The sequence below is a fragment of the Cydia fagiglandana genome, chromosome 20, assembly GCF_963556715.1.
Source record: "Cydia fagiglandana chromosome 20, ilCydFagi1.1, whole genome shotgun sequence".
Lineage (NCBI taxonomy): Eukaryota > Metazoa > Arthropoda > Insecta > Lepidoptera > Tortricidae > Cydia > Cydia fagiglandana.
Genome location: NC_085951.1, coordinates 15,811,201 through 15,827,769, shown reverse-complemented (window position 1 = coordinate 15,827,769; position 16,569 = coordinate 15,811,201). Strand labels below are relative to the sequence as shown.

The 16,569-nt window shown below is 43.1% G+C and overlaps 1 protein-coding gene across 2 annotated transcripts in view; it reads right to left on the bottom strand.

The window, feature by feature from the left end:
• Positions 1–10,409: 10,409 nt before the first annotated feature.
• The window catches only part of LOC134674673 (uncharacterized), a 42,863-nt gene continuing 36,703 nt past the window's right edge, over positions 10,410–16,569 (bottom strand). The window contains exons 1-2 of one of the 2 annotated variants that reach the window (XM_063532798.1): positions 12,918–13,104; positions 10,410–12,526 (exon numbers count right to left, since the gene is read on the bottom strand). In XM_063532798.1, coding sequence (XP_063388868.1) covers positions 10,898–12,523 — 1,626 coding nt within the window. In that variant the 5' untranslated portion in view covers positions 12,524–12,526; positions 12,918–13,104 and the 3' untranslated portion in view covers positions 10,410–10,897. Of the gene's footprint in view, positions 12,527–12,917; positions 13,105–16,569 lie in introns of those variants that run through there. The other variant, XM_063532797.1, reaches the window with a different exon arrangement.

Genomic DNA, 16,569 nt, shown 5'->3' with positions numbered 1-16,569 from the left:
CACGCGCCCACCACCTCCCCCTCCACGCTCACTGCTGACTTTAATCAGTACTTAGTCAAGTCACCTGCCTGACACCCCCGAAACTCTCACTAACTTTTACGTAAGTAACTACTTCTGCGCTAGCGCGTCATTTTTAGGGTACCAGTACCCAGTACCATGTACTAAAATTTGGTGACGTTTTCCGGATTTTATCGGTGTTTCTGTAAAATAAATTAGGTGGTGGTTTGTTATATTTATTTGCGTATTTATTATTGCGGTGGAAGGGTGATTGACTACCAGTGGCGGCGCGTCCATAAAAGCTGATTCCCACCGGCTTGCCTGTTTTTGGACGTTTGAGCTGAGTTGTAAAATAAATATGTAAGCCAAATTAGCCTCGGCTTACCTATGGATATGTTTGACGCGCCGCCACTGTCGTTGACTACTGACACTGATTGACTAGGACTTTATCTTTTCGCGGATTAGCAAAGTAATATTTTGGTTTTAATTCATTGTTTACGTTACATGTCCATCTCGCGTCATTAATTTCCATATGTGTACCAAATTTCCATGGCATTGGTCCAGTAGTTTCCTAAGAAAATAGGCTGTGACAGACAGACAGACGCATATGAGTGATCCTATAAGGGTTCCGTTTTTCCTTTTATGGTACGGAGACCTAAAAATATGCGGCAACAATTTGGTATTCGGCCACTTTGCCGAATATTCGGTATTCGGCCGAATGTTGCCTAAGTACTATTCGTCTGAATACCGAATATCTATAGCCACTGTTGGACTTACCTAAAAAGAAAAATTACACAATTAAAATAACAAAAAACTAAAAATAGGTAGGTACTTACTCGTATATTTCATATTTCAAATGTAGTTCTTGGAAAGTTGTTTAATACGAAGACCCTTTTTTGAGCTATTGTTTAGGTATTACAAAATATTTTATTCTTATCATGGGCCTGGCCAGGCGTGGCTCACTCCTTTCGTCGCTTTGCTACAGGTAGCTAAAAGTACATCCGTTCGGCCCCAATTTTGGGGTTTTCCATAAGCCGCGCGTGGCGCTGTCGCCACCTAGCGGCCATATCTGTGCTGATCGTAACAGACGCGTTTTGTTAGGGAGTGAGTCTTCTGTACCTAGTACTATTATTTATTCTGTAGCCTGGCTTGATTGACTCTGACTACATTAGTTAATTCTGTTCAACAAAAAATACTTAATATCTTAGCAAACGTTGTGCTTTGTTGGCGAACAGTTTTCAAAATAATTTTGATTCAAAATGTTCGCATGTTATTGTTAGAAAATTGAATCTTGTATGTACACCCTTATAATACCAACCAATGAATGTACGCATGTGTGAATGACACCTTATGTTCTTTAGTCTATGTTGCTACTCTATTTGCTCCCTCTCTCTTTGGTTTCGGCTGCGTTGATGGTCGGACGCGTAAGCTTTAGCTCCCATAAATTGTATTAACATATATTATTTACTAGATAATAAAGTTCATGTGCATTGTGCGAACAGTGAGTATTCTTTCTCCACCGCCCTGCTGCTGCGGAACCTCGTATCCGCGTAATAGGTTCTGGGCACAGTCACGATTGATATATATTCACTGTTCGCCATCACGCCATCCACACGTGGGTCATCATCCTATGATCGCCGGTAAGCGCATTCATCATGGCCGAGGTGAATCAAAACCAACCTCTCAGCTACTCTAACCATTCGATCGAAAAGCTACGTGGCTCGGAAAACTACCAGACATGGAAGTACCAGATCAGGATGCTGCTGACCCTGGACGGTTTGTGGGAGACTGTGGAAGGGACGGACGTTGACCCTTCGCACGTCAAACGAGCATTGGCTCGCATCGGCCTCAGCGTTTCGACCGCGTGCCTACAACACATCAGAAAGGCGACGACCGCTAAAGAAGCGTGGGATAACCTAAAAACTGTTTTTGAAAACAAAGGTTTGTACAGGCGCGTGCTGCTATTGCGGCAGCTGCATCGTATAGAGTACAAGCAATATAACTGCATGTCCCGTTACCTGGAAGCGGTGATGTCGCTCGTTCATCAATTGGCGGATATTGACAAGAACATAGAAGATAAAGAAGTGGTGGAACTTCTCCTTAGCGGACTGCCAGACGAATACGACGCGCTGGTAAGCAACCTCGAGACTGCAAATATCGCCGACACCAACCTCACCGCTGATATGGTGAGATCTCGCCTTCTTCAAGAAGAATCGAGGAAAATGGAAGGATCTTCCTGTGTAGATGAAGCCGCCCTGTTCTCCAAGGCAAGAAACACAGTACCCAGACAACAAAAACAGGTTACTTGTCACTACTGCGGAAAATCAGGCCATATAAAAAGCAAGTGCTTCAAATATAGGAAGGACAAGGTGAAGAATCGGTCGCTTCTGGCTACCGAGTCATCGAAAGCGTTCTTTGTGAAGAAGTCATCCTTTTACCTGGACTCTGGATGTTCCAATCATCTTTGCAACGACAAGACAATCCTGAAGGACTACAAGGAGCTGCCGGGCGAAGGAAGTAAAGTGACTTTGGCCAACGATGACTCTATATCGGCTGAAGGCGTCGGGGAACTGCCAGTGGGAGGCGTCATCGATAAACTTAATAAGGTATTATATGTTCCAAACTTGACCGCTAATTTATTATCTGTTAGTAAATTGTGTGATGTAGGCTATACTGTAGTTTTTACCAAAGAGAAATGTAATATATACAATAGTTGTAAAATTCATGGCAACCCTATTACCTCAGCATTTAATAGGAATGGTTTATATGAATGGGATGGGTGTAGTCAAGGAAAAGGAACTTCGCAAGAAGTGCACTCTTCCATGTTTTTGCATAATAGGCAAGATACACAGAGTGCTAATGTAGCTGTTTCTTCTCTGCCGGTTCAACTTCTGCATTCCCGTTTAGGTCACCTCAGCTTTAAAAGCATGTGTACTCTAAGGGATGATCCTGCAACTGGTATACAATTTCAGGAAACTTCTGGTGCGAAGTGTGAGACCTGTCTGCTTGGGAAGCAAGTTGCCTTGCCGTATCCCGTGGGCGAGGCTACACGTGCACATGTACCTTTGCAACTAGTGCATAGCGTTGTAGCAGGTCCGTTTCAAGAAGACAGCATTGGAGGTGCGAGGTTCATGGTTACCATGACTGATGACTACACCAGGAAGTCACACATCTTCCTCATGCGTCATAAATCCGAGGTAATTAAACATTTTATTACTTACAAGAATTTAGTAGAAAAACAATTAGGATTGCCAATTAAAACTCTTCGGACAGATTTTGGGTCTGAATATTGTAACAAAAGTTTTGCTGATTTTCTTAGAAGAGAAGGTATTGTTCATCAGAAGAGTGTTCCTTACTGCCATCAGCAGTGTGGTGTTGCTGAGAGACTGAATAGGACTCTTCTTGACAAGGCTAGATGTATGCTATATGAAGCTGGTCTCAGCAAGTGTTTTTGGGGTGAAGCAGTTATGACTACTGCATACTTAAAGAATAGGAGTCCAACAAGTGCATTGTCGGGACGTACCCCTGAAGAGCTCTGGACAGGTTCTACACCAGACCTCAGGCATCTTCACGTCTTTGGCTGCATTGCCTATTCCTTAATACCTAAAGAAAATCGTCGCAAACTTGATCCTAGAAGCAAACCTTATATTTTTGTTGGTTACAGTGAAACGACAAAAGGCTATAGGCTTTTGGATCCGTTGAACCCTAAGAAAGTGATCTTGTCTCGAAATGTTGTGTTTTTAGAAGATAAATTTTACAACAATTTAGATAAATTAAGTTTTAACCAATCTGACAATGAGAATATATTTTATGAATTTGAATTTATTTCTAATGATAATGATAAATCTAGTCATAATAATATTGGAATTCCTAATCAAAATAATGAGAATCTAAATAAGAATAATGTAATTGAAATCCCTAGTCAATGTAATGAAAATCTAGTCTCTAGTGAAACTGATGTGGATTCAATGTCTATTCAAAGTGAGCAAATTCCAATCTGCAACCCAGGAAGCAAAAAACAAATGTGTACTCAAAAACCTAATGATTCTTCCATGGTGTTTTCAGATTCGGAGGAATTCTGTACCGGAAGCGAGAATGAGGAGCCAGGGTGCTCTACTTCGGGCTCAGGTGACTCGTCGAGCGAGTCTGTAGTGCTGTCGCCGCGACCGTCACATTCAGGGGAAGCCCTGCCCCCAGCTGATGCGCCGGCTATACATTCCTCGCGTCCCGTACGTACTACAAGGTCACAAAAACCCAAAAGGTATGCTGATTACACGTCAGACTACTCCATGGTAGCGCACGATGCTGCGTCTGTCCACAGCCTAGACATACCCTTATCGTATAAGGATGCTGTCACTGGTCCCCTTAGTGCAGAATGGTCTGCCGCAATGAAATGTGAGTTTGACTCTCTTATAGCTAATAAAGTTTGGAGATTAGTTGATAGGCCGCATAATACGAACGTAATAAAGTCTTAATGGGTATATAAAATCAAAACAGATGCATCAGGTAACTTTGATAAATTTAAAGCGCGTCTTGTTGCCATGGGTTATACACAAGTCCCTGGTGTGGACTATAAAGACACATTTTCACCAGTTGTAAGACATAGTACAATGAGAATATTGTTTGCTTTAGCTTGTGAGTATGATTTAAGCATAGATCACATTGATGTGACCACAGCTTTTCTCAATGGAGACCTTGAGGAAACCATTTATATGGAGCTTCCACCAGGTTTTAATAATAACCATAAAAATAAAGTTTGTTTGTTACAAAAAGGGATCTATGGTCTTAAACAAGCTAGTAGAATTTGGAATAACAAAGTAAATAAATTACTGTGTGAAAATGGGTTTGTTCAAAGTAAACATGAATCTTGTATCTATATAAGTAAAGATAAAAATAGTTTAGTAGTAGTAGCGCTTTATGTAGACGACTTTTACATTTTCTCGAATAACGAATCCTGTAAAAATAATCTTTTTAATTTACTACAGAGTGAATTTCATTGTAAGAATTTAGGAAATTTAAAAAGTTGTCTGGGCATCAATGTTGTAAGGGAGGGAAATGTATTAAAGTTAGATCAAAGCGACTATATTATGAAAGTACTCAAGCGGTTTAATATGGAAAATTGTAAACCTGTCTCTACACCTATGTCTGTAGGTTGTAAATTTGAATCTGAAGGAGAAAATTTATGTGATGAAACTTATAATTACAGAGAACTTATTGGTTCCTTGATGTACTTAGCTGTTTGTACCAGGCCAGACATAGCATATGCTTGTAGCCATTTAAGTCAGTATAATTCAAAGTTTAATAAAAGTCATTGGCTTGCAGCAAAACGGATTTTAAGGTATTTAGCGGGAACAATTAACTATTCCTTATATTTCATAAAGAGTAGAGAATTGAATTTAATTGCATATGCTGATGCCGACTGGGCTAATGATGTAGATAGACGCTCTTATACTGGTTTTGTAATAAAGTTAGGCTCGAATTGTATACATTGGGAATCACGCAAACAGCGTTGTGTAGCACTCAGTTCTACTGAAAGTGAATTTATTTCAATTAATGATGTATGTAAAGACCTATGTTTCATCAAAAATATTTTGTTTGAAATTTTACATGTGAAACCTAACATCACTGTGTTCAATGACAATCAGAGTGCGCACAAGCTTTTACTTTGTAAAGAATATTCACATAAGCGTACCAAACACATAGATGTACGGTATCATCATATAAAAGATTTGGTACATAATAACGTGTTAACTGTAAAATACTTACCAACAGAAGTAATGATAGCCGATGTACTTACCAAACCGCTGAGTCTTTATAAACATTCCAAATTTATTCAAAGCATGAATATAGAGTTAAATGAGTAGGCATGTTTGCATTATGTGCGTGTAAAATCATTATATAATCGTTTATATTGTTTACAAATGTACATGTGCAATCGTAAAAATAGCATGCATTCTTTCTTCACTCAGTCCATGTTTGTGTCTCGTGAAAGCATGTTATTATACGAATGTGTATATGGATAGAGTTAGTCTCTACTTAGGGCAAGCATTATTGTAAATGTTAACTAATATAATTGATATTATATTAAGTTCAAGCCTTTTATCAGGGATGTGCCAATACACATTGACAACATATGTTAGTTTTGTATAGTGTTCTGTGTACTTATGTTGTGTTTAAGCATGAGACATTTGGTCTTATAAGTGTGAGGGGAAGTGTTAGAAAATTGAATCTTGTATGTACACCCTTATAATACCAACCAATGAATGTACGCATGTGTGAATGACACCTTATGTTCTTTAGTCTATGTTGCTACTCTATTTGCTCCCTCTCTCTTTGGTTTCGGCTGCGTTGATGGTCGGACGCGTAAGCTTTAGCTCCCATAAATTGTATTAACATATATTATTTACTAGATAATAAAGTTCATGTGCATTGTGCGAACAGTGAGTATTCTTTCTCCACCGCCCTGCTGCTGCGGAACCTCGTATCCGCGTAATAGTTATGCCTAATATTCGGCGCTTTGGAGGTGAGAGGTGCCGAATATTCGGTATTCGGCCAAAACCACTATTCGGGGCATATCTAATGAAAACTATAGCACAGAATAAATAATAGTACTAAGTACAGAAGACTCACTCTCTAACAAAACGCGTCTGTCACGATCAGCACAGATATGGCCGCTAGGTGGCGACAGCGCCACGCGCGGCTTATGGCAGTTATGGCAAACCCCAAAATTGCGGCCGAACGCATGTACTTTTAGCTACCTGTAGCAAAGCGACGAAATCGCGGAGTGAGACACGCCTGACTATAATAGCGCATGATCAATTAAGCCATTTTTGAGCTATCGCAAAACAAACGCTATCTGCCTCTTTATCACTCTTCCATATAAGTGTTTCGTAGTCGTAGCGCAAACGATTGTCCTCTTGGCATTGTGTGTTGGCTGGGAGTCGCTGGGACCCGACTATAGGACCCCATGTCAAATATCCATTTTGTTGAGGTGAGAAACAAGAACGTTACCTACGCTACGTACGTCGTTAGAATCTTCATGCCTGTGCTAGGCGATTCTCTTTTAAATAGCTGTAACGTTGTATTGCCCTGAATTGAAAGAATAAAAAATCCTTAAATAGAGGCAAAAGAAAAGGGACCCACCCTTTTACTGGGAAACCATCACAGAACTATACCATTATAAATATTATAATATATATTACAGTCAGCGTCGTAGAGTAGGTAGCATCCAAAGTATTCAAATAGAACTTTCGGTACGATATATTATATGGTGTTATACCTCGTTTTTTTTAGCATTAGAAAAAAGGTAAACAGTCGTGATGTGTCTTTTAATTGAAAAACACATTTTAAAAATAAGTTACGGCAAATATGTAACAATTATGAATTTAATACGATCATTTGTGTTCTTCTGCTTTCATAAGTAATAGTTTTTGGTTTTTAAAAAGCATTTTTCAATTAAAAGACATGTCAAGATCGCTTACCTTCTTGCAAGTTCTTTTTAATGCTAAAAAAACGAACTGGTGTACCGAATTATTTAAATACTCGTATTTTGGATACTACCTAATATTTATGACGCTGACTGTACCTATCTACTTGTATTTTAAAAACTCCATATAATGTGGTTGACTACATGGAAATTTTGGTTTTTTTTGCCGTGATTGCTCCTTTAATTGACCTTTGAATAAGATATCATAGTGATTGCTAGTATAACCCTACCCCTGCACTACCCTTGGTGCGGACCCTGGCCACAAAACAGATAAGTACAGAAGTCAATCACATGTATGTACTTTACTTTTCATACCTACGCTCGGCGGTCGCTCTAGGGTTGCGATTGTTGCGAACTATGACTTATGCACAAAAAACTATCGTGGTAGTGGCACTCGTATCCATCGTATCGTATCTCGTATCTAGTTGTTTGATTTATTGTTGAGGATGAAACGGGAAGAATGGAAATATAAATAAATAATAACATTAATAACTCAAATAGGTATTTTCATTTTAATGTCATTGTTATATTACAAATTTGCCACAGAAAATATCTTGCGATGATTTCGAGATTGGCGAAAAGCACGATTATTATATTTTAAAGTGTAATAAATTCGCATTCTCATGTACAATGTAATAAATTCGCATACGCATTCTCTCTGAAACCACTGGTAGCTTAAAAAACGACAATTCACCGGTTAATGTTGAATTTAAACAACCGTCCACTGTACAGTTATAATAACTTTTTGTTTTGTTTCTCCATTATTTCACAAAAAAGTTCACAGACGCGTGTCTCAAGCGGATGGCACTCGCGCTCGCACTGGTCCCAACTGGTCCGAGATATCGTGTCCGTGAGCAGTGTCTATGTGTGCGTTGCTCGAGCGCGCTTTGTATGTAGATTGATTTCTGTACCTATCTCTTTTGTGCCCTGGCGCTAGGCCGGGAAAACGCTAGGTCGAAGAAGAAGGAGTGATTGCTAGTATAATTCTACAGGCGTTTGTTTTTTTTGTGGGACGTGGGTATTATGTGAAGTCTCTAACCGGAGCTCTAACTTCTATACGGTAATTAAACCAAGCCAGTCTCCATTTTCGTCATAACACTAAGCTCAAAATTATAGTCCTGCCCACCGTTCTCAGTTTGAGTCATAAATTTTAAACCAAATGATTTGGAGAATATAATTGATTTTCCTTTGTTTCACGTTTTAAGTAAAATAAAAGAAGTTTCAGGGTAACCTCAACCTATCCACGCTTTTCATTCATAACTTGCTAAAAATGAAATATGTCCTTTAGGAATCACAATGGGCAGGACGAGGATAGACGACTTGTAAAGATAAAGTAGTATGTATTATACGATTGCTGTATAGATTAGGTACACTGACTGTACTGACTATTAGAAACGGGGGCTCTTTAAAACCATTTTTAGTGCGAACTAAACGATGAACATGTAATTCTTGATGGTTACTTAGGTAGTTATAGGTACCTCAATAAGCCTTAGGTAGTTAAGTACACCTCCGTCTCTCTGCTCGACGAATACAGTCGTTGTCAGGTATATCGGAGCGGCCAAGGCACTAAAAATATCGGAACAATACCTACACTAATGTCTTGATAACAGTAGCTTTGTTTACTTATTTGTGAAATTGACCACCACTTAAAAATGTAGCTAGCTAAGTAGGTATGCCGCGACTTGGCAGTGCAATGCACAGGTACCCAAACATACATACCTACCTACATATTCCATACAGGCACACAGACACCGCATTATGAAGCGCTTACAAAAGAGCACGAGCACCACACATAGAGTCGGACCAAGAAAAGTCTGCAACGGATTTGATAGCCCACGCAGTGCAAGACTTTTCTTGGTCTGACTCTAGGAGCAATTTTACTTGTAAGTTGCTATATACGATTGGAGCACCGCAATCTATTTGTATTTTACTCCATTTTATAGCAGAGTTTCTTTAATTTCACGAGTACAAACGGCAACACTCGTAACTGTCCATCGGTGGACCTTATACATACCTCTTGTCAGTTGACAGTGTGAGCGATGGTACCGATCGTAATCGTAGAGTTAGACAAAGACAAGACTGCAACCGCTTTTATATTACAGCACACGCAGTGCAAGTTTTATTTTAAACGTCAATCTTCTACATGAAATTATGACATAACACTTGCACTGCATAATATGCTATCAAAATCGTTGCAGACTTTTCTCGGTTTAACTCTAGGCACAACTGAAAGAAACGATCCCGCATCCATACTAAATTAGTACGGGAGCGCTGTGTGGTGACCTCGATGTTCATGTTCTCCGTCTAACGTCTAGCACCTATAGTAGTTGAGGTGGTCTGTGCACTAGTCTAGCTGTGCATATAGGAGTAGGCTACCATACCATCGTAACAACTATTATATAATCTGTGACCATACTCCACGTAAAACTTGGCAGGAACATTAGAGTGGTTGGACTCTACCAACAACAACATAATAGATGGTTGTACTTAACCCCTCGAACGCCCGTGTCTAAAATTTAGTATTGAATTAATAACCTTGAAATTGTAAATTAAAGTTCAAATTGTCTGTGACGTAGGTATACGGGACAAGGCAGTCGACGGGTTAACTAACCGCTGGTAGATGTTATCTCGTTGCAATAAGGTTTACTATATGGAAATTTTGGTTTTCTCTATGTTATTTTTCCTGTTTTGTTCTTATTTTTGTACAATATAAGTGTTTTACTACTACTACATACTACTACTGCTTACTAATAGGTGTCGGGGATGGCTCATTTAGGAACAACCATGGAACTATGCTACAACATGGACTTGTAGATGACTTTTCTTTTCAGGAATCACAAGTTCGATTCTTTTCTTTCATTCTCACTTATGAGTGTCACTACTATGTCAAGATAAATGTGGACGAGGGGTGAATTAAACAAATTAATGTGAGGATTTACTTTTTATTTTCAACTCCTGCCGTTCCGCTATAGGATCTATTTCAATATTCACCTAACTAATACTTAGGTATTCAATCGCAATTGCATACAAAATGCTGGCATACATTTGTTCTTGACTGTTCTAAACGCTCGGCATCGCTCGCCCGAGCTGCGGCCGTCCTCGGCGTGGACGGCCCTTCTTCCTATAATTGTATAGTCCATTTTCTGTCCATTGCGCCGGTGCCACCCCGCGGACGCAATTATAATACTTAGGCATACACAATACTCGAATATCTCAACATTCACTTCAAGTCACAAACAATGTGTCACAAGTCACAACGCAAATATGTACGTCACCGTCTACGTCTCAACTATTTACAAATACAATAAATAGGAATAGAAAATAAATGCTTACAAAAATATAGTTAGAGCACGGGGCGTACTGTACGGGGCTAGTTTAGTGTGTGCCGGGAGTCGCCGGCGTGACTAGAGGGTGTCACCGCTGCGGCGGCGCGTCGGGCGGGACCAGTCCCAGCTCGGTGAGCACTTGCGTGACGCGCGGCACCAGCCGGTCGGCCCAGCGCCACAGCGCGGCGTCGCGCACCGGCTCCGCGCGCAGCTCCTGGCACGACTTGCTCAGCGCCGTGACGCAGTCGGCGCGGTAGTGCTGCAGGCGCGCCTGCTTCGTGTCCAGCGCGTACGACGAGCACGCGCCGCCCAGGCACGCCAGCGGGAAGTGGTTGTGCAGCGCCAGCACGCGGCCCGTCTCGTGGAACGCCTTCACGTACTGGCCGGGCTTGGTGAAGTTGCGCGTGCGGTACACGTGCTGCAGCATGTGCATGTAGCGCGGCGCGCCCGGCTCCCAGCCGTGCTGCAGCTGGTCCAGGTAGTACACGTTGGACGCGTGGAAGGACGACCGCGGCGGCTTGCCGGCCGCCGGAGCGGCCAGCGGCATCACGCGCTTCAACAGCGAGCTCCAGTCGGGGTCCTGCAGCGGCACAATCACCTCGTCTATGTCCAGCAGCGCCAGCCAGCGGTACTGGTACATGTGCCGGTACAGACAGTCGTTGTACGGCACCAGCTCCATCTGTCGCTTGTGCGTCGTCTTCTTCTTCAAGTACATGTGCTGCAGGCCCGGCAGGTTGGGCTGCCCGCCCGGCAGCGTGATGGGCGTGCTCTCCACTATCCCCCGCGCGCGGTAGTACGCGAGAACCTTGCTGATGTTGGGGTGAACTTGAAGCTCGTAGAAGAACACCTTGTCGGCGCCGAGCAGCCGCACGAGCTCGATCCACTCGACGAGACGCACGGACAGGTCCTCGTGCTGGAAGTCGAGCCCCTTGACGCAGACGGCGAACTCCTTCTGCGCGCGGTCGGGCGGCTCGTCGAAGTGCACGCGCAGGCAGTTGGTGGCGCGGTCGCACGGTTTCTCCACCAGCGACACGGCGGCGGGCCGCAGCGCGCGCACGTCCGCCGGCAGCACGCACGCCAGCAGGTACGGCTGCAGAACACCGTCGCGGTAGTTGCCCCACTTGCTGTTCCACACGTACTTGTATTCGAGGACGCGCACGACTACAGGGTCGGGTCGTTCTTCAAACCAGAGCTGGCAGTGGGTGGGCAGCGTCGGTTTGATGCGGTCGTGCACGGCCAACAATCTCACGGCGGGGCCGATGCGCGAGGCGTTTCGAGCGTCGAGATAAGCGCCGTACAGGTGGAACACGCCCTGACTCGAGCGCAACGTCTGCCAGTACGTGTTGTGGAACTCGAGGTCGAACACGGAGGGGAACGGCGCGCAGTCCTTCGACTTGTAGAACTTGTTCTTGTCGTTGCGGTGCTTGTGCCAGTAGGAGAGCGGCAGCGAGGGCAGCTGGCGCTCGGCGTCGGCGCGCAGCTGGTCCTCGCTGAGGTGCGCGTCGGCGGCGGGCGTGGCGGAGGGCGCGGGCGTGGAGGCGGCGGGGTCGGACTGCAGCAGCTGCCGCGCGGGCGCGTGGCGCGGCGCGGGCGGCGGCGCGCGCAGGCGCGGCAGCCACACCACGCACAGCGCGCCCCAGCACACCAGCAGCAGCAGCGCGCGCGCGCCGCGCCAGCCCGCCAGCCGCGTCGGGACCCCGCCCGCACACCGCATCACCTGGAACGCACAACATGATCACGTTAATATGGTTATTACTTCGATAACTTTCGGGTAAATGTTTAGGTAAATTGTATTAAATATTTAATTAAGTTTGACCGCCCCGCCCGACCAGGCAGATAATTGAACATGTCTGTACATGTACGCCCCTGGGATGCGTGTTAGGCTAGCATACGAAGAAGTGAAATGGAATGCTTTCAGTGTGGGTGGATCCGATGGATCGCAACATAATTGTATTGATGAAATGTAGCATAACGAATTCTAACGACGGTATCGTTTAGCATAAAATAATCCTTATAGTAACTTATTCATGCAATGAACATTCGGTCACGGACGCTTACATCAACCTGCCTACACAAATTATTTAAAAATCCTTGGAGCGACGAGGTACCGGAAAATATTTCCAACCGCGCCCGACGGGCAGGGCCGGCACACCGGATCCGACGTCGCCATGTTTGTCGTTTATCACTAGCGGAAGACAGGCACTCTCAGGATCGAGGTCCGTGATATCAATCGCGGCAGCGCGTTGGTTGAAGATCACGTTTCTTACAGGAGATCAATGGCATCATGCATTACACTTTGGCGCTAATAATGTCACGTCATTGTCAAGTGTCAAGAGTTGAGAGAAAAAAGATTTTAGTAAACAGGTCAGCCTTCTTCTAAACGACTTTTAACTAGATCAAGTCATAGAGTTAGACCACGAAAAGCAAGAAAAGTCTGCAACAATTTTGATAGCCCACGCAGTGCAAGTGTTATTTCAAAACGTCAAACTTCTATGAGATTATGACGTATAAATAACACTTGCACTGCGTGGGCTATCAATATTGCTGCAGACTTGTAACCGTTTTAACAGTTTTAACTCTCTCTCTATTGCACCGATTCATGGTGATTCATGGCAATGATAATTTGGATCGATCATCCTTCATGTAAGACGTAGCAGGCGACTCAATGATAGTATGAGGCTCGGTGTAAATATGAGGCGACTTTAGCGTGGTCAGAATCCATTACCCTGATTTTTTTAACAAAATAGTAGAACGAAAATGTAACGCCCCCTCCACACTCGTGTACGAATCTGCGAAATAGAATCCACTCTCGCGTTCGCGGCTTCGCACTGCGATTCGCGCGCGAGTGTGGAGGGAGCTTAAGGAGACTTGTCAGTGTCTAAATCGTCTAATGTGACGTGTGACGTGTTTATTTCACAAGCATTTCTCTTGAATATATTTAACCAAAACACGGAGCTTGACGTGATAAATGAGCTGAATGTAATCCGGCCAGTCGGTCAGTGAGCGGGATGAGATTATTGTTAATTATTGTGATTACCAGCGGCGGCTGCAGCCGGCAGGTACCTACTCGGTGGACATGTAAAACAGTCCGGCCGAGAAAGGCCGTGCACGGCGTGAGAACTGTACACGAACTATATTATCTCTTCACACTACAAAAGAAACAGCAGGGTTTATCGCGTGATGAATACTCGTTACCTAGGTCTATAGGCAGCTGTTATATTTAAACCATCTTAATTTAACCGGCCCTCTTCTCCGCTGTTTTTGCCTTTAGTTTTTGCTTGCGACTCGCTTCTTGCTGCGCCCGCGGCGCTAACGGCGCGGCCCCCGGCGCAGGCGCCGAGAGGAATGCAACGGTAACTGATCACTGCCCAAGTGCCCACTATCATATCGACACATTGACCGCTCGTCAATCTTATCACGACGAGGTAAGATCTATCTGTGGCCACTTATGTATTCACTTGCTTGTATATCGATGTTGACCATTCCTCAATCTTATCACGACGGCATAAGGTTGACAAATGGTGTTGCAGTTGGTGCGTGACGCGTTTCGCTGACGCGGGGTCAGTATTAATTAGATCATAGATCTGGTTATTATAAGGCTTTCAAATAAACATATCAAGGTCACTCGGTGCACGGATAAATTCAAAATGTACCTAGACTTGAGGCACAATCACTGGTGCTCAAGATTACTTGTTGTTGCACCCCAGTTCAGCGGTCGACAACAAGCGGCCCGCGGGGCCTGGCTAATTTGTATGTAATATTGACAAACGACAATGTCTACTAAAGTCACAAATATTACCAAAGTGCGTCCCGCGTCAATGTCGCTAACTACTTCGTGGCCCTTGGCTGCACAAAGGTTGCTGACCGCTGCCCTATATAGTTCATAGTTAAGTTTGCAATTTGCACTTACTTGCAGGTTATCATGTTGACATGAGAAAAGTATGGTACCGATGTATTTTACACCAAGTGTCTCTCTAAAGTTTCAATTTCAATAAAACAAAGTTATTAGAGTTCGATTCCCAGTGTGGCTACTAGACTGGGCTAAGTACCTACACAATTATTCCTTGTGTGATGGTATAGTTGAAAATTCCAACTATAATTGTATACTCAATATTAGCGTAAGACTCCTGTAAGTGTAGGCATATACATATTAAGCATACGCAGTACGTAGGCCTTGCTCAAATGCTCAGTAGCCTTGACGTCAGAGTTATCCTGATGATCATCGCTCGGATCGGAAGCTCGATGGCACGTCGCAAGACGTGCGTTGCATGCACGTATATACTTGAAGCCCATGCGCAATTGCGCATCTTAAACCACTATACGATTGATACTACTGGCGATAAAAGGGCCGCAAAACTGACGCGTTTCGCGGACAGAGTAGGTACGAGAGCTACCATCTTCTTTCTCATCCAAAATAACGCAGTTTTTACAGCTCTTTGCAGCTCACAATATTGGTGAATGGTGTCGTAAGAAGGCTCAAAGGGCAATGAAATGGAGAGAGCTGTGCTCTCTTAACGAAATTAAGCAAATTAGAAAGATTTTGTGATATTATTACGGAAGATGCTAAGGTAGGAAGATTCTCGAGAGAAGTACCGAACGAAAGCAATGTGGGACGGTTTAGAAGCCCCCGAAAAATAGGCCTACCATCTGGTCAAAGATCTGAGAAAGCCGTTCACAACACTTATACTTATCTTCATCTTCTTCTTGCATCAGATGATGTTACCTTGATTGATATAACTTTTTCCTTGTTAATCCCTGTCTAAAGCGTTACGAGTCGTTAAATAGTTGCAATTGTCTCCGTGTCACACTCGCGTCGCGAGCAACAATAGACGAGGAAACTAAGTTGCGTGGCAGTGACTGAGATCTTGAACTGATTGTCACAGCAAGGGCAACTTAGTAGAGGACGTGGAATCTAGTGTTTATATAAGATTTCCGTTTTAATTTTAACTAAGTATTTAATATTGATGTCCACATTAGTTAGAGGAATCACTAGTTTCAAGGCAATTCTAAATATCTGTCCTTTACGATGCTTATTGTAGGATTGGATTTTCGTTAATCGTCAATTGCTTCGATATCGTTGCAGGAAATTGCTTGTGTGGAATTATGTGGATAGAACAGACGGTCAAGTGGAGTAATGGTTCCGTCACATAGGCGCGTTTTCCGGGCGGGGCGTGAGCGTTTTATATGTGCGCCCCGCGCCCCGCTCACGCGCCGCCCAGAAAACGCGCCTGTGTGACGAAGCCTTACGAGAAACAAGTTTATTTTGCGCGAAGCAAAAGAAACCGTATCAGGAAAGTCCTTCTACGAAAGTATTTTAAAGTGAATTTTAGTTATGGATTAGTTTTATTTTTAATACTTTATGTATCTTATGTATCTTACTGTTTATTATACCTAGAAGCGTTTATTTTGCTCCATAGTTTATCTTACCCCACCTAATCTTAATATAACTGAAACAGTGAACTGAAATCATTTGTAAAACCTACATTGGATAATTATTTTTAGAAGATCTTATTTTAGATACAAACAGCAACACTCCTTACACATCGCTGGACCTTATTACAAGAGGCATATTAAGGTCCACTGATGTACAGTTAACAGTGTGGGCGATGGTAGGTACATTATTTTCTTCATAATGAGAGTCAGTCATGCCTTAATTTTACAGAAAGACATCATTTACTTGAGTGTTTGTATTTAAACCTGTTCTTTACTATATTATTCACAATTTTGCTCATTATTACGAAACTCATCAGCCTTGAGGAC